Source organism: Cyanistes caeruleus, chromosome Z, assembly GCF_971803275.1.
Source record: "Cyanistes caeruleus chromosome Z, bCyaCae1.hap1.1, whole genome shotgun sequence".
NCBI classification, from domain to species: Eukaryota; Metazoa; Chordata; class Aves; order Passeriformes; family Paridae; genus Cyanistes; species Cyanistes caeruleus.
The window spans coordinates 47,572,883-47,596,249 of record NC_141732.1 but is presented as its reverse complement, the minus strand read 5'-3'; the positions used below and the strand labels follow the sequence as shown (position 1 = coordinate 47,596,249).

At 37.7% G+C, this 23,367-nt stretch overlaps 1 protein-coding gene across 4 annotated transcripts in view; it reads right to left on the bottom strand.

Moving 5' to 3' along the window:
- Positions 1-23,367, bottom strand: part of SLC24A2 (solute carrier family 24 member 2) — a 107,374-nt gene that overhangs the window by 34,842 nt on the left and 49,165 nt on the right. For all 4 annotated transcript variants that reach the window (XM_086867573.1, XM_086867572.1, XM_086867575.1 and 1 more), the window contains exons 3-4: positions 17,190-17,228; positions 16,037-16,145 (exon numbers count right to left, since the gene is read on the bottom strand). In XM_086867573.1, coding sequence (XP_086723699.1) covers positions 16,037-16,145; positions 17,190-17,228 — 148 coding nt within the window. The remainder of the gene's footprint in view (positions 1-16,036; positions 16,146-17,189; positions 17,229-23,367) is intronic.

The following is a 23,367-nucleotide window of genomic DNA, read 5'->3' as shown; positions in this document are numbered from 1 at the left end:
AATATATTGCATTACTATATTCTATCAGGGCAGAAAAAAGAATGGAATGCAGAGGTCTCCATGTCTGTAGGGCTACTACTATTTGTTTCTGTGTGATACAATCTTGCATGAAATTACCTTTTTACTTCTTTCTTACTTTTTACTTTTTGGCTTTACACTCCTTTTCTTGAAGTGCTTTTTTCTTTACATTTGGCATATATGTTATTATATGTATCAACACAATGATTAATATAAACCTACAAAATGGGACAATGGAAAACTAAGCTCAACAGGAAATTTGTAAAGGATCCGGCTGAAGAATTTGTGGATGACCACTCATGATTTTTATGTAAAGTTTAGCAACAGAGCTTCTGAGCATCCAATTGTGAGAGCATGTAACCATTAAAAAATGGATACTTAACAATTTGGGGATTTTTTTTCTTTGCAAATATTTTCTTTTCATATTTATGGAACAGCTCAAGCAATTAAATGCAAAAGTGATATCCAATTATTTTGTTTTTTGATGACACATAATGATTTTTCAAAAACTTTTCACAAAGGTGAATTTCAGTAGAGGCCTGGCTATTAGTTTTTAACTGTAAAGTACTGTGATGACATAAACTCTGACACTTTAAGACATACATTTAAAAAATAAAAAAAAAGGAATCTCACATCATTTGCACAGAGAGAGAGAGAATGCCCTATGCCAGGCAACTAAACCAGGATATTATAACTATTGTATATCTAGTAAGTATGATTGGATTGTAATGATTTTTCATGGGTATATTGGAAAGAAACTTTCAAGTCTCATATATTCTTGCTAGTACAATGCAGTGTCTTACTTGCCCATAAGTAAGCCAAACAGGATAGGACATTAGGTCTCTCTTAAAGCAAAAAAAAATGTAATTTAAAGACAGAATTGAATATATTGTCTTACAGCAATAAAGAATGCATACACTCTTTTGTAAAAATGTTCTTAGACTAGCAACAAAATCTTTGTAGCTGCTAGTACATGTAAGAAGCTATTGTCCTACCATCCTAATTTTAGTCCTAAAGATTAATTTCATTACCTGGAAAGACCTCCCTATAATGTCAATACAGACTTCCCATCATATAGACTTCCCCTATACAGCATTTGGAACTACTTGTCCTATTTAATTAGGGCTCAGTATTCACTGATTCTATGGTTACATATGGTTATTCTATGGTTACCTTGGCTTATACTTATTCTCACTGATCTTTGCCTTCATGTGTCTGTGGCCTGCTTTGCTAGAACCTGGGCTGGGGCATTCACTGGAGATTGAGGACAGAACTGGAACACATATGCCAGAAAGAGTCTGCCAAAAGGAGTGTAAGAGTAAAGAAAGAAATGAAGGCACATGGAGAACAAAACGTCGGCAGAGGAGGACTGCATGAATGAAGTTGAGAAGAACATTGCACCATGCAAGCTACAAGGTTCAGAATTAACAGAATAGCACGAGACTTCTGACTCAGCAGATGAAGCAGAAGAGATTTCAGAGGAAACCAACAACAACTGTGAATTCTAAATCTCAAACAAAAATAACAGGGTGGCAGCAAGGCAGGACATTCACACACTGGCAATCCCATTTAAATCTGTTGGCTTCCCATCTGAAGCGAGAGATAAAAGACAAACAGGGAGGAAAAAAAAGGGTTGATCTGACCTTACAGAGACCAAAGAAGAAGAGAAACAAGGTGATGCATGACAGTGCATGATGCTGATGATAATCATGTTCTGGGCACCTCAGCAATTCAACAGAGCAAGGATTAAACTAGGTTAATTCCTGCAGTTAGTAAATTTCCAGGAAAACTCTAATCTTGCTGGTGAGATTATGTTCTCCAAATCTTATAGTCCTGTACTCAGAGTAGAACACTTTATACAATCATCAGCTCACTGACTGCAATGCACTACAATGATCCCAGAAAACAGCTGCATGTACTCACATGAATTATATTTAAGATTACTTATGTCATGCTTTCTTGGCAGTATGACAGATCTGCCTCTATACAGTCTGCCTCCAATATATGGTACTTCTGCTGTAAAATTTGGACTAAATCTGCTCTCTGTTTTTGAGTTCTCCTGTTATACCACACCGAGATACATTCTGTTTAATATGACTTTAAGTAAACAGAAAACTAAGTACTTTTCAGGTAAAAAAAAAGTAATTTCTTAAAAATTTCATAGCTTTAGAAGTAAACTTGTTTGAAATGGAATTGAAAAGGGTACTTCAAAAATTATCCCCAAATTCAATACAACTAAAATTTGACAATTCCATTTTTGTGAACATGCTATGCAATTCCCCTGGTGAGTTCATAGTAGATAGCCTGCATGACAGACAGTACCTACATCCCTGCTAGTCACATGAAACAAAGAGGATGCAGAGATGCAGCTTAACAGCTGATCCCCAACAGTTACAGAGTCACCGACTTAATTTGTTCCCTTCTGCATATTTTTACACTAGAAAAGAACAGAAGGTTCCTGGTAACCCTGTCTGACATTCCTGAAGGATTACAGCAACTTTGTCTTACTACCTACTTACTGTTCTCTACCGTGTTTGTAGGTGTCACACCTCATCAAAGCAAACAAAAAAATATTGTTGGTTAATGGGGCTATGTTATTTCTGATTTCAAATTACATTCAAGACATCCAGCATGGGCTTGACCAACAGAAAAGTCCTGCCTGACCAACCTAGTGAACTATTATGAGGGAGTGACTACATCAGCGGACAAGGAATAATGTCAATTTTATGGACTTCTGTGTGATCCCCTCATGCTCCCTCTCACTGAATTGGAGAGAGATGAATCTGTTTAGTGAAAAGAAATTGACTGGATGGTTGCATCCAGAAGGTAGTGGTGAACTGCTCTCAGTCCTGACGGACACTGGCAACAAGTAGTGTCCCTCTGAGATCAGTGTTATTTAATTTCTTCATCAGCTACATTGACAGGGGAGATCAAGTGCATCCTCAGAAAGTCTGAAGACAACATCAAGCTAGGTGATGCAGTTGCCACATCCAAAGGACAGGATGTCTTTCAGAGGGACCTGGACAAGTGGGAATGAGAATTTCATGAGGTTTAACAAGACCAAGTGCATGGCACCTGGGTTGGGGCAATCCCTGGTTCCATAAAAGGCTATGGGATGGACAGATGAGGAGCAGCCCTGGAGAGAAGAACTTGGGGGTGCTCTTGGGTGAGAGGCTGGACATGACCCAGCCATGGGCACTCACAGCCCAGAAAGCCAAACATGCCCTGGGCTGTATCCAGAGCAGCGTGGGCAGCAGGGCCAGGGAGGGGATTCTGCCCCTCTGCTCTGCTCTGCTGAGACCCCACCTGCAGTGCTGAATCAGCTCTGGGGCCCAGCACATGGAAGGACATGGAACTGTTGGAGACAGTCCAGAGGAGGGCTTACAAGATGACTAGAGGGATGGAGCCCCTCTCCTGTGAAAACAGAACATTTGGGTTATTCAGCCTAAAGAAGAAAAGGCTCCTGAGACCATAGCGCAGCTGCTTAAAAGGGAACTGCAAAAAAGATGGGGATGAACTTTTTTAGTAGGAGTTACTGTGGTAGAAAGAAACTACATTAGTTATACGTAAGGAAGACATTTTTTATATGGAGGATGTTGAAACAAAGGCCCAGGCTGCTCAGAGAGATGTGGTAAATGTCCCATGCCTGGACATACTCAAAGTCAGGATGGACAGAACTCTGACTGACCTGATCTAGTTGAACATGTCCCTGCTCATTGCAGGGAGATTGTAGTAGATGATCTTAAACGTCCATTGCAACCAAACTATTCTATGATTCTATTACTTAAGACAGCTAATAACTCACTCTATTTTACACTCACTAAGTATAGGACACACTGTGTCCTATACTTAGTCTGTGATGAAATACTCATTTCTGTCTCTTAAGTATATAGCCCCAGGCTGCTATAGAAGAAAAGCAGAACCTATAATTCTCTTCACTGTGACTAAGATCTCAGATACAGACTGCAGCTGACCCTAGTAAGGTCAGAAATGAGCCTGTCTCAGAGTTTCTCCAACTACTCATAAGCCACACAGCTATTTTAGAGACAGCAACCTGCATTACTAAAGGTATGTATCCCTTCAAAAATGTAAAGTCAGATCTCAAATGAAAGAAACTCATTGTGGATTTCTTCAACAAGCATAAGACTTCCACTTTGCATAAAAAAATATATTTGTTATATATATCATATATATTATATGAGAATTCATATCACACTCCTCCAAGTTAATTAAAAGCTTCAAAGTTCCTATGTCTATTATTTGAAACAAAACTGGCAATGGGAAATTACTGATAGCAATCCCATAATCTTTTACTACAATTCCACCATTGCATTTCCTAGACACAGCTTTTGTTTAACTTCTACAGTCATGAAGTCATGAAGACTTAATCCTCTATCTGCATCAGTGGGAGCTTATCTTAACAGAAATTTTGAGGCATTCTGGAACAAACAGATGGAGAACACATATTTTTCTCAAGTTTTCATACTCATAAATTCGAACTACCAAAAGGTTGAATACCTAAGACACAGACAAGAAGTGAAATTAGAAAATAAGGGCTCCAAACTAGTAATTAAATTAAGAATATGCAGGCAGCAAAGAACTTCAACTTAGAAGTAAGTAAATAATTATGAAAAATTCTAAACTTATGAAGTTTACTTTATAAGTAAACTGAGTACAGGAGATGGAAGAGAATTTCTGTATGAAGGTTATACACATAATTGTGAAAGTCAGCAAATTCCTGGTTACCAAGACATTATATTGGAAACCCATTCTTTGCCTTTACATCTTTTTCATATGACCTCTGATTTGCACTTATCATTGTCATCATGCTGAACAAGATGTCCTTTTTTATTTGCATTTTTTAAAAAGAAGGACAAAAAATAGGCCAAAGGAATTAGAGGAATTCATGTGACAACATCAAGGAGCACAAGGATGTCTTTACTGTTTTTCCTTCTGGACATCATGGTTTTGAGAAAATTTAATTAGATCTCATCCATAAACAGAAAAAGTGGGTCACTTTAAGAATTTTTCTATATAAGTTGTAGTAACTATCCAAAATAAACTGGAATCAAAGTCTGATTTGATTTCAGCATTGGTGTTAGATTAGGAACAAAGATCTCTTGATGCTAAGAACTTGAGAAAGATCTAGTGAAGATTACAGGTTTAAAATTACAGTCCTAACATCTAAGAGATCTTTAACAAAAGAAAATGCCTTTGTACTTACACTATTAGAGGAAAAACACAAAAGATCCCACCAACTGAAAGCTAACAGGAGTTGTTAATTTTAAAAAGAAAGAAATTTTAGAAATACATTTTTTTTTAGTGAATCTCATTCTGATTCCTAGCACTTACAAAGTTCATAAACCTCTTTGCTTTCTTACTGAGTAGCTATACTCCATCTCGGATAGACAGGGACTACTGCAGGAGTTTGTATGTAGCATCACTGCAAAATGCAGAAGGGAGAAAGCCAATATTCTTTTAAAAAGTAAAATACTTATTCTCCTACTACATCTGGATTATCAGATGCTGTACCCTGTATTTTCACTTGTGGACCTTCCAGCTGCCAGTCCTTCAAAAATGGAGGCCTTGCCACTGAGCTGCTTCTGTGAAAAATACAAAAACGTCCCTTTTGGATATAAGTAATACAGTTTAAAATTGCATTGAATTTCAGAATTGCACCTTTTTTTGCTTATACTACTACCAGTAATGCTTTAATGCTAAATTAGTAATGCTTAGTAATCCTAAACAAATACAGAAAATAATATAAATTAAGCCTTTCAGGTATTTAGCTATTAAAATAAATTTGGAGTAAATAAATAATTCCGTACTTTGCATATCTGAGCTCTAATAACACATGTGATCACCTTTCATCTTGTCTTTAAATTGCAAGCCTTCTATTCCTGTTGTCTCTCCTCATGTGTCCTTTCCCTGTTTGTTTTGGTTTTTTTAGGTGGTTTTCCCCTCAAAATAATTTCATTAGAGTTGTCTGCTTTTATATAATTGGTTTATTGCAATTTTATCAAGTTGGAGTGTGAATAGAATATAACTAAATTTTTTACAATCATATCAGTAGAGTTCTGGGCAGCTTAAGACAGTGACAGCATCAAAAAGCTAGATCTACCTATTACTTTGTTCATTTTAAATGAAAAGTGAAAAATCCACTGTTTTCATTCTATACCATATAACAAATATTCTCATGGTGACAAAAGGAAGTTTGTCAGGGTTTTAATTGCTATGGGCTGAAGAGCAAATATTTTTAAGGGGATAGTCAATGACATATGCAATGGAGCAGAAAGCAAATTAAATTACTATTGCATGTCGTGCCCAGATTTTGATATTTTTAGGTGATTTTATTTTTCTTAAATTAAAGAAAAGCATGAAATTGCTTGTTCATGAGAGCTTTGTTTCTTCTTCCCTCATAAGATACATTTGTTCAATCTGCCATCTAATCTTGAAGACAAGTGCCAAACATTCTCTATAATGTAGTAAAACCAAGAGACAACTAATACTACAGAATTTACTTGGCCTGGATCAAACATAATTCCTGCTGACTTTAAAGATAGTATTTATCTTCAAACACTTTTCAAATACTCATGAAAATAGGAATTCCAAGATGTAGAAGTGAAAACCTCATTATGCTGATGCTATTGGGAGTTCAACAACTGATTCTAGTGGGATGAGGATTTCCTTGAGTGTCTGTTAGGCCAGGCACTGTAGGGTCTGGAAACCTACAACTCCAACTGAAAAAATTTCATCTCTTTTGCTTTCCAGCATATCCAAGGAGAATAACAGAAGGACAGCATGCCTTCCTTTCACTAGCCAGTCATAAAATCCAACCAACCTGTGGATGATGAAGTCATCTGTCATGTGCAAACTGTAATAAAGGGAATCTCCCACTTTCAGCTTCAATGGAAAGCCCCTCACAGACTCTGCTGTTCCCTGACCTGCACAGGTTTATGCATTATTTATGATCTCTGTTGTTCATATTTTTAACAAAGAAATACTGACTTTGGAAGAAACTTAAAATGAAGCTAAAGTCATTAAGCGTGCAAATACATAGTCAGGACAGCTGTACCCTGTGCTGGGATCATGCTTGTATTTAAATATTTATGTCTTCCTCACATTCTCTGTAGGAAACCCCAAGAGGAACATGCTGTCTGAAGAACAGGGCATCACTGGAAAATATTATGGAGAAGAGAAACAAGAATTCTGCCTGCAGTGTACAACTTGAGTAGATTACAGTTAAAACAACTAATCAGGGCATGCAGAAATAGATTGTTGTGAAAATTGACAACAAAACAAACACAAGGATTATATTTTGGATTCAAAACTAAATTAAAAAAGTTTCAGAAAACTTTCATAATTTAAATTTTTCCACCTACAAAGATCAACACTGATTTTAAAGGGAGATCTATGCTTCAATTCTATATAACTAGAAATTCTCTCAGTGAAACTAGTATAACAATGAGTTGTGCCTTCCCTCTGAATTTTGGGCACCTCTGAAGATAAGCAGATTTGACACATCTTGCTACAGACTTGGAGAGCATTATAAAAAAGAGCTGAATTTTCCCACTGAACTGCCCCTTCTGAGAGAACTCTGCGAGGCCTTCATTGCCCATGAGTTATGTTCAACAAAAAACCAGTAAATTTTTAATATATGTGGGTAGGATAAAATTTGCAAGCCCAACCACCCTATAGTCATGTAAGTGTAGACCTATATCCGAGAAGTATGACAAGAATGCAATGGTTCTTGTTTGTAAATTTAATAGACCCACTCAGTAAAATAATTCACTTTGAATGTCTACTTCTTTGATTGTTACTATATATTCATGATTGACCTATAAAAAAATCAGCTGAACCAAAACCTCATAATAAAATTCTCTTCACTAGCCCAAGATACGATTTTTCTTTATGCCAGAATCACACATTTTTATAGACAGGTCAGGTTTCACAGCTCTTACAGTGACATTTATTTCTGTATGTTACGTGGAAGTTTGTAAATACAACTGAAATCCATTCTTGGCTTTGAAGTCCTCTTAATACTGGAGGAAACAGCTATATAGCTTCTCTCTCTCTCTTTCTGACAGATATTAACTAGGCTTTCTAAAATACTGTCTCTGTCTATTTAAATAGATGTGCCCTTAGCTGCATATAACCCATATGCATTTCTACTCTATGTATGTTGCTGACCGTGGTAGTGTGGGATGTTTGATATTGGAGATACTTTTAAAATACTCATCTCATCAACATTATCATGGAATCTCAGGTATCTAAATTAGGAACACATTTTTGGTAGTCTCCACTTGAATTGAAACATAGTGAAAGGTGAAAGAAGACCTTGCTGGAGAATGATGTGCCTCATTGCTTCACCTATCTCATTTAGCTGTTTGAAAACCTCCCCAGGAAAAAGCTTTCTTCTTGCTAATGAGTGTGTGAAGGGTCATGCTACTGAAAGCTAGGGAAGTGCCACTGCAGCAAAGGTGATCAACAGCACCCTTAGGGTGCCCCACCAGGAGAGCACTGCCAGCAGGTCAAGGAGGTGACACCAGCACTCATGAGTCATATGTGGGTGCTGGGACTGGTCCCAGGCTCACCAGTACACAGCAGTCGTAGACATACCAGAACAAGTTCAGCATTGGGCCAGAAAGATCATGAGGGGACTGTAGCACCTCTCATATGAGGAGAGGCTGAGAGAGCTAGGACTGTCCAGCCTTGAGCAACGAAGGTTCAGGGAGATCTTATCCCCATATATAAGCACATGATGGGACAGAAAGAACAAAAGGGAACAACCCTTCCCTTAGAAGTGCCTACTGACAGGGGAAGAGTCAGTGGAGACAAACTGAAAACCAGAAAATTCCATCCAGATGCATATTGGGATGATGGGCAAACATTGAAATGGATCTCCCAGAAAGTCTGTGGAGTCTCCATTTGTGAACACCTCCAAAATACATCTGGAAGCTGTCATAGTCAACCTGCTGGAGTTGATCCTGCTTGAGCAGGGGATTAGACTAGCTGGATTCTGTAAAGCAAGAAGTCCCTTCCAACCTACATGAGAAAAACCACACCTATTTTATGAAAGCTAGATGCATAAAAAGAGTATGAGTGTCTGCCTGACATGACACTACACTTTGAAGGTCAGTCTAATTGTCCTTTTCACTGGTTTACCACCATCATGTCAGACTGAATTATCACGGGAAGGAGTTAAAGAGAAGACAGTGTAACAATTAACAGCTACTAATGTGTATTCGAGCCTGGCAAGAAGCCCCCATCTTCTCTGGCAGAAGTCCCTTGCAAACATTTCAGTCTGCAGCTGAGAGGAGAGCCAAAATGGTCTGAGCACTGTGCTGAGAATACTGTTTTTCCTTGACAGAACAGAAGATGAACCAAGGACAAGCTGGGTAAGAACAGGAGTGCAAGAAGAAGAAGAATGCTCAGCTTCTTTGCAGGCCTATAGGCATGCCTAAAGGATGCTCAAGAATGATGAATGATTTAAAGCAGAGATAGTTAATAACATATGAAACTACTTTTATTAGTTTTGTCTAGATTTGCGTATTTCTTCACATTAAATAAAACACTTTTGTGTTTATATAGTTCTGAAGATATATTTCTTCTCTAGCATAGCCACACCTGGAGTGCTGTGTTCAGTTCTGGCCCCTCAGTTTGGGAAGGACATTGAGACGCTTGAGCACATCCAGAGGAGGCAACGAGGCTGGTGGGGGGCTGGGAACACAAACCCTGTGAGGAATGGCTGATGGAGCTGGGGTTGTTTGGCCTGGAGAAAAGGAGACTCAGAGGTGACCTTATCCCTCTCTACATCTCCCTGAAAGGTGGCTGTAGGCAGGTGGGGTCGGTCTCTTCTCCCAGGAACAGCTGACAGAACGAGAAGACACAGTCTTAAACTGTGCCAGGAGAAGTTTAGGTTAGACATCAGGAAACATGTCTTCATTGAAAGAGTGACTGGGCACCGCAATTATCTGCCTAGAGAGGTAGTAGAGTTACTGTCTGTGGAGGTATTTAAAAAACAGACTGGACATGGCACTCAGTGCCATGGTTTAGTCAGTGAGGAGGTGTTAGGTCATTGGTCTATGATCTCAAAGGTCTTTTCGAACCTAGTTCTTTCTGTGACTCTGTGATGCTGTGATTCTGTGAAGTGCACTCAAGCCCTGCAGCACCACAGAATCAAGGAATGGTTAAAGTTGAAAAAAGATTTCTGAGACCCATGTTCTGGAGATGAGGAAGGCGGAAGTGCTCAGATTACTTCAGCCATGCAGGAGCTGAGCATTACCCATGCGTAGGTGTAAGCTGAGCTGCCTGCCTCACTTCTCTGGGGATATTGCAAATGAACAGCTTCAAGCAAACAAGGTGTCCAATGGCACCAATGGCAGCGAGCACAGACATGATGGTGCAGCTCACCTAGGTCATGGGAAGAGTAACAACCTAAGATTTTTGCAAAATGAGACAAAAGCTGGGAGGCTGCTGAGTAACTGTGCAGGCAAGGGTTACCCAGCCTGTCTTTGGGGTGAGCTAACAGTACCGCTGACATGTAAGGAAAGTATTGAAGTAGCAGCAGCAAATGAGGCACAACAGTTTGCAGTGAATGGAAAAGTCGGAAAATTCTTAAGACCAGTATGTAGGAACACAACAGAATCTATCAAGAAATTATAAATCATTCACTACTATGTCAAAAACTCTGAGGATTCCTTTTTATTTTCCTGAGAAGTATGAATGCAGGTTTTCTGGTTGTTGTTTTTTTTTTTGTCAGAATAGTGACAGTACTGTATTTTTCCATGTTCAGTGAAGTGACAGAATTGTAAGCTCAGCTTTATGTAACAGAAGGTTACTTCTCTCACCAATAACATGCACCATATTTGTATCTTCAAAAAAAAGTACAGCATATAAGACAAACAATTCATTTTCTGCAGAATTGCATCCTGTAGTTTTCCATTTTGGAAATAGGACTCGAGATGGGAATAGGAGAAAATTGCCAAAGATACCTACTTCTCACTGGGGACTAAGCCATGACAGAGATTTATATCACACTCATTTTCATGCAGAGGATGGCATTTGCATATGAGTTATAGCCTTGTCACACAGGAGCAAGAAAGTCAGCAACTAGCTAAATCCTCACTTGTGGGAGATGTTTTGCTGGCCTGTGGCACCTTATCAGCAGGCAGAAAAGGGGTGCTATGATAACGAAAAGATCTCATTCTTCCTCTGTCTTGATAAAGCTGTGCAAGAAAAACAATGTAGCACTGCTGCTCTAAATCCTCACCCCAGTGCTGATATTTTCCTTTTCAACAGGGCTGCTGTAGAAGCCTCCAGAGAGAAAATTCTCCCTCCACACTCCTGAAGGTATCATTTTTAAAGAAACCCTATAAACAACTTATAGGAAGAAGGTAGGATTACTACTCATGGCACACTTTCCTAAAAAATACTTACCATCTTATTCTTGCCTTGCTCCCCCAGCGCAACAACAGCCATTGTCTATTAAAAAATGTAAAGAGATCTTTGTGGAACCTAGGCTTTCATAACCTAGGAATATCCCTTTCAAAACTAGGACAAAGGTATCTGAGGTACAGGACTCGGGAGAAAACAGCTACAAATGATCAGTGATTGTCATGATTTATGTGCGGGTTGCTTGGATTTTGGATAGGGGTCTGACCAACACAGTGGGTCAGATGATGCCATCCTTATTCATATGGGTAAGGTTGTTATGAACAGACCAGCTGGATTGCCAGACTAGCACTTAAGCAGAAGCAAATATGGCATAGGATTTCCTGGGGATTAATGACTGGCTGAGAGTTGATGATAACCTGAAACACAGGCAGTCATTAATCTTAATCCTCGGGAAATGATCTCTATCAAGGTCATTATTTCTGTAATAAAATAAATGCAAACAAAAACCTAATGTCACATAGATATTTATATTTTTAATGAATGATGATGCAGCAACTGTAATGTAAAGTTCATGTCCCATTAACAAGCAACCTACACATTCACCTGTTAGAGTGGCTGAACTTTTATCTTCTTAGAAGCTTTATGCTGAGACCAAGATATTGAAGGGGAGAAGCCTTCCTTGTCTAGACTGTTAAATCCACAGCATGACTGCACACCTGCCTGAATACAAAGAGCCAAATATCCAGCAGCTCCCAATGATCTCAGATATCATTCATCTGTCAGGGGTGGGCTGAACACCTTGCAATCCTACTGATTCTGGAGAGCTTACAAGTTGGCTTTCACAAGACAGACACAAGCCATCCAAAACCACATTTATGTGAAAAGGGAAAAGGATGGGCAGGTTTGCAAGTGTGTAATATACTATTACAATAGTATATTGGGACTGCTCTGTTTATCCACATTTTGTGGAAAGTAAATCCTACTCTCTCATTTCATGTTATCCTACTTGCAATCAAGTGCATTTTTAAGATGCTTTCAATTGCGGCAGAAGTTGGTTCTGACTTGACAAATGAATTATTCAGAAGTAAATTTGATGAGCTGGTTTTCTATAAATACACTGAATGTTAATGCAGTAATAATGGTGTGTAGGTCAAGCTGATCTTTTATAGTCACATGGCCTGTTTATACACCCTATATTGCTTTTGCTACCAAGAGGATGCAGATGGGACTTCTCTGTCACCCTTGCAAAATCTGCACAACTCCAAATGACAGAGCAGTGTGTCTTCTGATGCCTCCATTTCCCTTCTGATGCCCCCATTTCCCCTGCAATTATTCAAGGGAATGTAACAGTGATATTAATGACTTAAAGAGAAAGAAAAGCTGGATCTCTCAGCAGAAATTAGAAATGTAACTTCTAAAGGCAATATTTGATCTAGAAGCCCTCAAGAACCAAGAACAGAGCTTCCAGACTTAACCCATGCTTTTCCAGCCACTGAAAACACAGTTCACTTGGCTGTGACAGCTGCAGTGCTGCTGGTGCCTGATGGGGAAGTTATCTGACTAAAGGACCCAGCAGTCCAGAAAGACAGTGGGGCCTGAAGAAGCCATCTTATGGGGGAAGACTGAAAGAAGGTGGGTGCAGGTGGGTGAGATCCAGTATGAGGAAGGCAAAGAAGTAAATGCTGAGAAATGGGGAAAAAGGAAATGCGACACAGAGGAGGATGACGGCGTCAGGAGTACGCCCAAGTGCAGGGGGTGCCAGGGTCCCCATGTGTGTCTTAACTAACTTTGATAGACACCCTTCAAACTCTTTTTCTGTGAGACCAGCACTTTTAAATGCTTTCATAAACTGTTCTTTTTCTGCAAATCCAAAAAATTCAGCAAATGATGCAATTTTTTTGACCTATTGATCTAAGTCATCATCTGGCAGAAATACTGAAGAAATTTAAGCTGACTAAAGAAAGACTGAAAAATTTTTATTACATCTTTCTGCTATTCCTTTGAGTCTGACCCATACTTGCATCAAATGATTTGGAAAAAGCCCTTTAGCCTCACAGGTCATGCAGCAGGTCCATCGTCATTCATTACATGAGTGCAGCAGAGCTAATTTTCTTTGCCGACACAAAACTCAAAAATGTTGAGTTTTTTTGGCAGAGGAAAGGACATGTAAATTGGAGAGAGCAACATGGGCCAGAGAAGACATCAGGTAATCCTTTACATTTCTACATCTCCCCAAACAATGGGTTTATACAGCAAAGGACTGCAGTTCTCAGACACTTTTAATAAATACTATTCCTTTCAATTTGTAATAATTAAATGCTATCAGCTTAAAGAATCAGCTGGCAAAAGACTCTAAAAACAAAGATGATGCACAAATTTGGTTCTCCAAGGTCATTATACACAGATTAAGAAATGAAAACGTGGGGAGAACCTGGTAGGTAAAATTCATACAGATCCAAGTAGGTAATTAATACTGTATACGATAGGTACCCACATCCATTGTAACACATACTTTTTAAGTGAATGCAAGATTAAAATACAATGACATCCAAATTTATTAACTAGTATTACCTTGCTCGACCCGACACAGTATTTATATCAAATAAAGAAACCTTTTGTTTCACAGAAGTTTGCAGAGTAAGCTGAATACAGAATAATTAATATGGACACTTAAAAGCTTAAAATCTCAGAAAACAACATGAGTGTGTTCAGTGGAGACATCCAATACTGCTCATGTTTGCCCTCCAAACTGCCTACAGTGCAAAAGATCTTGAAACCCAAGACTCTACAAATGAGGTGGTGCCTCAGAAAAGGTTAATAATGTGCTACAGAAACATGGATGCATTTTTCTCAGATTTTTCCTGCAGTTGTAAGTCTGTTTATAAAAAGCTAAAACCAGAGTTCCATGTCCAAAAACAAATTAGTGAATGAATTGCACTTTCATGCTCTCATGAACTAAAACTTGAATTCTGTAGTCAGCAAAAGCTTGAAATGCTGTCTTCTTTATATATACCAACTTAAATATCTGCACATACGCAGGCTATTTTCCACCAGTTTTTTGGCCACTTCTTCATGAAATTTTTGCACTAAAATACAGTAATTACTGTAAATGTAGGTAGATTATTTTCCCCCTTTATAAATTTAACCCAATGTATTAGTTTTAATGAAATGTCCAGATGATGAAATGGCTACTGCCTTGCACTTACTTGAAAGCCATGACATTATTTCTATTCCCATTTTTTTTAAAGAGTATTACTCCCAGGACAAATATAAGACTTTGGAAAGAAAAAAATCTGAGAACAGTGAAGTATTATGTGTGAAGAAACCCTGAAGAAAATGTTACTGGATTAATTTAAGTAAGATTTATGCATTGTAAACGCCTGTATCAATCCACATTGATCTCCATCATTTTACTGATATAATGAAAACCAGGATTGAGTTACCTGACAAACTTAATTATAAGTAATACCTAATTTTCAGATATGTAGCACTTTTGTCTCTCCCAAGATGAATTTCAGATTTCAAACTCCTTTTGTCCTTCACTGTTGTGAAGGGGGAAACCTCTGGATCACACTACACAGCGCAAGCTTACTACAGCAGAAAAGTAGACAGCTCTGAACACTGAACAAGCTATGTATGGGAAACAAGTGAAATAAGCTTGAACAATGGAAAAATACCTGAGAGATGATCTTATTCTCAATTTACATTAGGTTCAAATTGTGCTCCAGTCAACAATTCTAGCTTTCTTGTAGTCTAGTCTTCAATCTGTCATGTATGCTCAAGCAAAGTGCTATACGGTTTTTGGTCACTGAAGTTTGAAAGGTCTGTCAGTAATGTTTTAGGTCTCTTTAGTCCTTTCCTATTCCTTCACAAGTGCTATTTCTCAAGACATCTATTACTGCAGCAAGAGAAGTCCCACAGACACACAGACATCAAATAACACATGGCCTTGAAGTTTTTTGGTTCTTCTCTGAGAATCCGAGAGTCAGATCATCCCACAATTACAAAGCCCATATGGTATTCCTGCCAGCTTCTCCAATCAAAGAAGTGGTCTTCTTGCTAATTTGTCAAAGAAATAATAAATCCCACCATGCTTGGATAAAGCAAGTAAACCATTTACATACAGGTAACACAGAGGTATGTTGGCCGCATTTTTATTAATGTCAGCATTAAACAACCTGAAGTCAAATCAACAGAATCTCATTCTTTCCTACAGTGCACATGACAAATTATCCACCATTTTGACTTTTTTAAAAAATAAGATCAAAATCAGGGAGGAAAACAAAAGAAAATCTTTATGAAAGTACAGGACTATACAGTTTGTGTAACTTTTACATTGTTGCTGAAGCCAGAAGAGAAGAGAATCAGTAGTTATGCATCAACCAAACGACCAGTTTTAGTTTCACTGCAATGAACATGTTTCCTAAGTTGAAAGTGTTGGTGGGAGTATGTATATCACACCATAAAAGTGCAGAACTCTCAGAAAATCCAGACACATTCAGAAAAGATTGATGAAAGCAGGAGAAATGCAAAAAATAGTTTCATGGTAAGAAAGGAAAAATAAAGCATTTGTTTGCTTTTGCATCAGGAAAGCAAAAACAATAAAAATTAATAGGCATACCTTCAGCAAGTGGGTCAAGAGTGTGAATCATGAGCTGGAAGATGCTGTTCCTCATTAGGCTGTTGTGGAGAGATGCAGAGCTTCCTCCTCGCTGGAGACGTGGCTTGGTCTAGGGTAAAAAATATTGTGAAGAATTTAGGGGGTTTTGTTTTTTGTGTGGAAAGATGTCTGAAACATTATGAATTAATCTCACACCTCACTGCACAGTGAAACATTTTGAACTATCGCCTATAGCAGATTACGTTAAGCCACAGGCTTTATCACCCACTGTCATAAATATAGGCAATTTCTCTGGAGGGGATGGATTGTCAGAACAGCCATTAGTCTCACACGGACTCAGGAAAAAAACAGGGCAAAAAGTGCCTGTCTTTGTGAAAACTCATAAAGCCCTAAGAAAATGAAAACCTCATACTTGCATCAGGAAGAACTAATAATGTGTTTCTTTGCAGAACCTTTTGTTTGAATCACTGAAGTCAGTACTAATTTTTATTACTTCGGTACACTGCAAATATGCATGTATGATCAAAACTATGGAGAGTAAGGGCAGACAGTACTCTTTTTTAATGGCACTCAATCAGAAACATGCTCCTCACTTTGGCTCAATCCACTGAAGTCTCATGGCAAAAAGAGATTGGAAGTGTGGTTAGGCAGTGCAGACATCTACAGCAATGAAACTAATGTACAAGTCTGTTTTGCATGCTTGTAATGAAATATAAAACATACTCTGAGATTCTGTTCCCCATGCAATTGTCTAGTACAATAATCGATGCACTGCATTTATCTCATAGAGTAAAACTGTTTTGTGGCTGTTTGTTTCAATAAAAAGGATAGTGAGAGCCAACAGACTACTGACTAGAACAGAAATACAATTAGAGGGAAAAAAAAATAACTCTGAAGAAAACAGTATTTGGCAATAATACACGGATTAATCTTTGGTGTCATACACATACAAAATGATAAATTATAGAAACCAATAAAGAAGATTAATTCACTGCTTTATGTTTGGAAATACATTATTTAAATTCTATAGCAGTATAGGAGGAGAAAGAAATCCCAACAATTAAAAAAAACATTGATGCATGTCAAAGTTAGGTAAAGCTTGCCTCGCCACCCCCCTGAGAAACAAATGCTCAGATGCGTAATTGCTGCCTACCGTCAATGTTTGGTCATCCTTGTCTCCAGCATTAGGTGACTGCATGAATGGGAAAAAGAACAAAAAGAAGTGTCAGATGGAGCACATAGGGAATGGAAAGGCAGTAGAACATCACACATGTCTGATCCTATGAATTATGTTGTGACAGATTTTTGAACCACTCAAGGCATCCTACTGATCAAGTAAATCAGAGTAAATTCACACTGCAGTGTGCAAGCATCTTTTAATCTTGTCAGTTTCTTGGACAGGAAACTGTTGTCATTTCAGGGCCTGGCACAGCAGCTGGGCTGCAGATCACAATGTTCACTTTATACAAGTACCCTGTACAGCAACCAGTTTGAGAGAGTGAAGATAGAAGACTAAGGGCAACAAGAAACTCAGGATTGACCGAAATGAGCACGAAAGAGTGAGTTCCACAAAAAGCCTAAAAAGGAGTAACCTCGTTATTTTGCATGAAGAGACTAAGCAAAGAAATGAAAAAATATATTTCAGTTTAATCACTCCCTACAAATTACCATTTAGCTCAAACTGGCAGCTCTGATTAAGGGCAAGCAACATGGCACACACTGCCCTGCCATGAAGGAAAATGAGACTCTGAATGGGTCTTAAATTATCTTCTCCATCTCAAGGATTCTTTTTTACTGCTGTGTAATACATTGAAAACAAATTACATCACAACAGTTCTATGGAACAATGTCTCCCATTCAGTTAAACCCAGTTTTTGGACACACATCAACACTAATTTTTTGGACATGCCTTTTGGGTTAATTAACCTTGAAGATTAAGTGGAAGCTATGAACAAACACTGATGACAGAGCAAATATCCTTTATGTTCCATAATAAATACAAGAATAATGAGAACCGAACTCTCTGTCAAAAATGTGCTGCTACAGCTCTGAACTATTAACTCAAAGAAAGATAATCAGACAACAAGAATGTCTTTGTTCCTTTATTAAAAGGAACTACCTGTCACCTCTAAAATAAATCTAAACTTGTGTGACAAAATAATAGGAAAAAAGTTTTATGCTGTATTGAAGAAAACTACCACAAAAAGAACGTCCAAAGGAATCAAATTAAAATGAAACAAAAAGAAAATATAAAATCTGTACTCTAAAAGGTCACTTTTAAAAATAGATGTGTCTTAGAAAATGTTGGCCTAAGGTGTACGTATATATGGTTATATATTATACATATTCATGCATCTTTCAGATATAAACCCATACAAATGAGCAAATCCACAATTTATATGTGGGTATTTTGAGGGACCTTCATGGAAAAAAAATCCATATTTGCAAGAAAGCAAAAAAGAGAAGCTGGGAAAGCTTTTATTGTCTCCAAAAAGAAGCAGTTTAGGGTAGTTGAGTCCTAAGGATCAGCAGCTATAGTTATAGAAGTCTTTGATAGGTGGATGAATGCACAGAACTGGTACTTGATTAGAAGTTTAAAAAAATATTACTTTTTCTTTATATCTTGATTTTCTGAAGATAGGAAATCTATTTTTTTTTATTTTTAATATTGAAAGATATGAGAATTGGTGAAACTGAGTAAATTGTACTCTCTACCTAACAAAGGTCAGAAGACTATCACTTTTCAAAACTTCATATTGAAGGAAACACTTCTCATTTACTTGAAAAATAATGAGATGAACCTAAAAGAATGCATAAAACCAGCTAGTTGATAATTTGCACCATATAATTTGATTAGTAAAAGATAATTATATAAAAAAAAGACAGAATAATGAAACACATTTTCTATATGCGTTAAGGAAGCTGAAGTGTGAAATAATTTAATTATTTGCCAATACAAATTGGGGCATACACCATGAAATGGATTTTTAAAATTATTTTTTCCACACATGATTAACCATGCAATTGTTTCTGAGTTGAACTTGCCAGTTGAGTTATATTCTAGCAGAAGTATTCAGGACAATTTCAAAACCAGGAATGTAAACAATAGCTTGCATTCTGGTGACACTAAATACTTATATTTCCTGGATTTTATCCTGGAGTAAAAATAAAAAAAAAAACCACTTTTAAATAACATCTTAAACTATGGCAGTGAAAAAATTCAGTTGTGTTTCTGCTTACAGTATTGGATGGCATTTTGACTGCACCAGGATGGAAAAGTCAGAGTATTTTACTATTGTTCTCAGCTAGTTTTGAACATGGTCTTTGCTATTTAGTTTTGGTATCATATACTGCATGGGAAAGTATCTTAAAGTATCTGATTTCAATCACTCAGAAACATTGAGTATTCAGGTATTTTATGCTGTCTTATTTTGAGACAACACTTAAAAACTGGTCCACTTGGTGGTGCTTCTTTGCACTGGGAGTGAATACTGCACTTGTGGACACACTCAACCATGACATTAAAAAGAAAATACACGTTTTCTGTAAAGATAGGTTTGTTCTTAAATCATGGCAACTGTTGCATGTTAGTTCCCTTAGGATCAGAAAGAGATGAAGGTTCCATGTCTTATATAGTACAAATATTTCTGAAGGTTTTACTAGTGAAAATTATCTTTTGCAATTTTACACTTTAACTTCTTTAAACCATGAATTTATTATGATTCTGCAAAGTGAAAAAACCTGCATTCTAGCATACCTTCTTATTCAAAAGTATTTGGGGCACAATCCATTATCATGTTTTTATCAGAATTATAAAATGACTAATCATTAGACAGATGACTAATTTTTTTAGAGAATTCATGTTAGTTCTCCCATGCTCCATGGCAGGCCATCAGAATTTGTCCATCCTCCTGCCACCATCAGTGATCATGCATTCAAACGTGCTTCAGATGAGCTAAAAGTCTTAAAAGACTGTTTCAGGAAGAATACATAAAAAATATCTACTTGCTATGGAGAAATGTTTTCTGGTACTCTTTTCACACATCTCTCCTCCTCAGTGACCTAAGTCCATCAGTGACTGAGCCTGACAAATTCCTTGCCTTATTTGGGAACATATGTTGTAGAAAACCAGGCTTCTGAGTAATTCATGCAGGAGGTGATGGCTCACTAAGTGCCTGGTGAGTCTAGCAGTGCTTTCCTTTGACATAAAGGGCATCATGACAGTCAAAGGAGGAGCAGAATCTGTAAAGAGCTCTAGGTATTTGACACAGAGCATCCCTGTTAGCAAAAGGTGGCTAGTAACTTGGATCATCTGTTAGAGTGTGTAGTCCACAACCAGAATCAGAGAGGTGACTGTCCACAGCTCAAGCAGTTGTTGCTGTAATTGAAGCTTCCGTGTTAAAGGTTCAGTAACCAGAAACAATCAGTGAGCTGGACTGCCCATTCTCTGAGAAACGCAAGCTGTCAAACAAAAGCAAGTAAAAATGCAATGGGATTTCAACACCCTTTCTGCAGAGTGGGTTCACATCTCTTTTCTGCCTGATAAATATTTTCCAAATATAACAATGAAAAGCTGTTAAAAATCAATCAATCAATCAAACAATCAATCAATCAATCCCAGCTTTTCTGGGAATAATGGCATTTAGTGGTGTTTGTTGGTTGGCAGTGTGGTGCAAAATGCAATATGATGTCTCCAATTATTGTATTATATGAGCCCAGACAGGAATTTGCATAATTGTCATTTGCATAATGCTTTCTAGCACAGGACTTCTGCTGCTCTCTCTTACTCCTGCTTTAAAAAGTGGTATCTGGACACAGCAACTTTTCAGCTGGTGGTGAGTCACCACTTGTCAGTCCTCAAGTAAATTCCAGAAGATAAGTTTTCTTGGAGAATATTTCTAGGATTCTCTAATCTTGTACTTAAGGGTTCCTAGGGTTTTTTGTTAGACTGGACTGCAGAAAAATGAGATAGATTTCAAAGGCAGTCACTGAAGTCAATCTAGTTAACATAAGACTTTATTTCTAAAACCAGTATCCTAAGGAGTGCTAATAATGCAATTGGAATTGAACCGTTCTGCATTTCTTTGAAATTACATGGTGAGTCAAATTAAGACATAACTAAAATCCCAGCAACAAACACAGATAGGCAGATTTCAGAAATAAGCCTAATAAGCTTAGTGAGGGAACCAAAAATGAAGGTAATACTTCATCTAGTTCTCTTAATACATAAATTATTGAATTTTATCAAATAAGAATCCCCTAGACCTCCTTTCTGTGACTACTCCAAAACAATCCACAATTCTAACCTTTACCTACTTGATGGTTGGCTGGAAAGATCAAATCCTAGTGGTCTCGATTATCTTAAACTAAAATTCTAGGTACCCATGGGAATAAAAGCTGGCCATCACCACCTGCAGTACCTCTGTCAGGTGCTCCAGTGGGGCCAGTACAACTTTGTAACTCATTACCCCACTCTCTAGACAATTTTTGTAAAAAGGCTGTAAGTAGCTGCAAGGAAATACCTCTTTATTTAAGCTATAGTAAACTGATGGTAAGGATTTTAAGTTGTCTATTACTGCTTAGACATCAGTATCTAAATCCATACTGTGAATTAACACTGCATACAGGACCTTAGATCTTATTTAAAACAGAGGAAGAAAAAGCTTTAGCAACCACATTGCTAAAATACACTAAAGTTCTCTTTCATTTTGCCTTCTTTCTTCTTTTCACCTTTCCCTTTTCTAAAAGTAAAATAAAACAGGGAGTTTTACCCAAAGAAACAGACCTCTGTATTGTTGAAGAAAGTAAATATGATTCACAAAACCACATCCAAAATTAAAGTGAGGTTGTAGAGTTGCTTTACTCATCAAAATGAAGACTGTATTAAATTAGAGGTTGAACTTCCAAAGACATTAACCTGGACCACCAAAATGGAATATCTGGCTCCATTTACAACAGCTTTTTTAGAGGCACCAAGTGTGAAAGTAGTAGCTCTGGAAAAAGCAAAATGGCTTTGTTAATTCAGAACAGTTGTCTCTTTTATGCCAGTCTGTCCGTGCAATTACCCAATGTGCATACACATAGTGAATCCTCATAAATGTTCAGAAGAGATGCATCTTAGCTGATTTGAGCAGTGACAAATAGATGGTTTAAGCCATCAGTTGCTAAATCACATGCTAAAGTTAGGTCAACTGATTTTTTAATTCCAGATATCTGTGTATCCCACCGAGTGAAATAAGGCTCTCTCTTCTAGTCAGACTGTATAACCAATTATATGGTATTTAGTTCCCCATCATGTGTAAGGAAGAGTCTGCCCCATGTCTCTTACCTTCTCTGAACTTGCTTAAAGTCAGGTATCTTTGGCTTAGGGTGGCAATGTAATAGCTCAAGCTTAGACTTCATGAGTTTTTAATCACCTTAGTGTCAAAAGTAATTATGCAGTTTTAAGTTGTCCCTCTTATCCCCATTTCAAGACTTACCAAAGAAGTCACCTTTTGCTATTTTTTGACTCAAATAATTTAGCACCCACCACAGCTCTGTATGTCTATGTAACTTTCAGGAGGGCAAGAGAACCCTTAAATAAATAAATAAATAAATAAATAAATAAATAAATAAATAAATAAAATCTAAATCTATGTACTTAACAGTCATTAGATACACATGCAGAGAACATGTGTTCACAAGTGACAGTTTAAGTACTTCAGTATGGATTTATGTGGCTAACTTTAAAATACATGGATTTAAAGCCTTGAATATGCTTCTACTTCATCAACATTACACGAGAAAGCACTAGTGAGTGCTCCAAGTATAAACTCTCAAAACTTAAGAAATTTTGGAAGTAAAATCACCTATGAAACAAGAAGCAAATTGTAAGGAGGGGACTGGGAAGGTTCTAATCTGAACTGCAATTGCACCATAGAGACTACTGACAGGAAATGCTTGCTCTTCATTTTTTTGCAACTCAACTAAACATGAGTGGCTTAGCAAGAAGCCAGCAAAAAAAGCTTTTCCTGATACTTCTCCTTGCCTAAATACACCAAGGATCTGCGAGAGATAATGGAGGTTTCAGAGTTTGCCTTAGAAGTGGTCACAATAATTCCCAGAGGGAAAAATGTTTGACAAATCTCAATTGTTGCTGTTGCTATGCTGATTTGCAGCTCCTGAATAAATTTCACTGCAGTCTGTTGGCTGTATACTGCAGTGGCTTCATCACACAGACAAAAAGGCTGCAGTTTCACTGCCTTTCCACCTCTAGCACCCTGGAGATCCTGAAGGACAGCTCCAGCTGCAGAGAAGAAACCAGCCGGCGCAGCCCGTAGGGAGGAAATGCT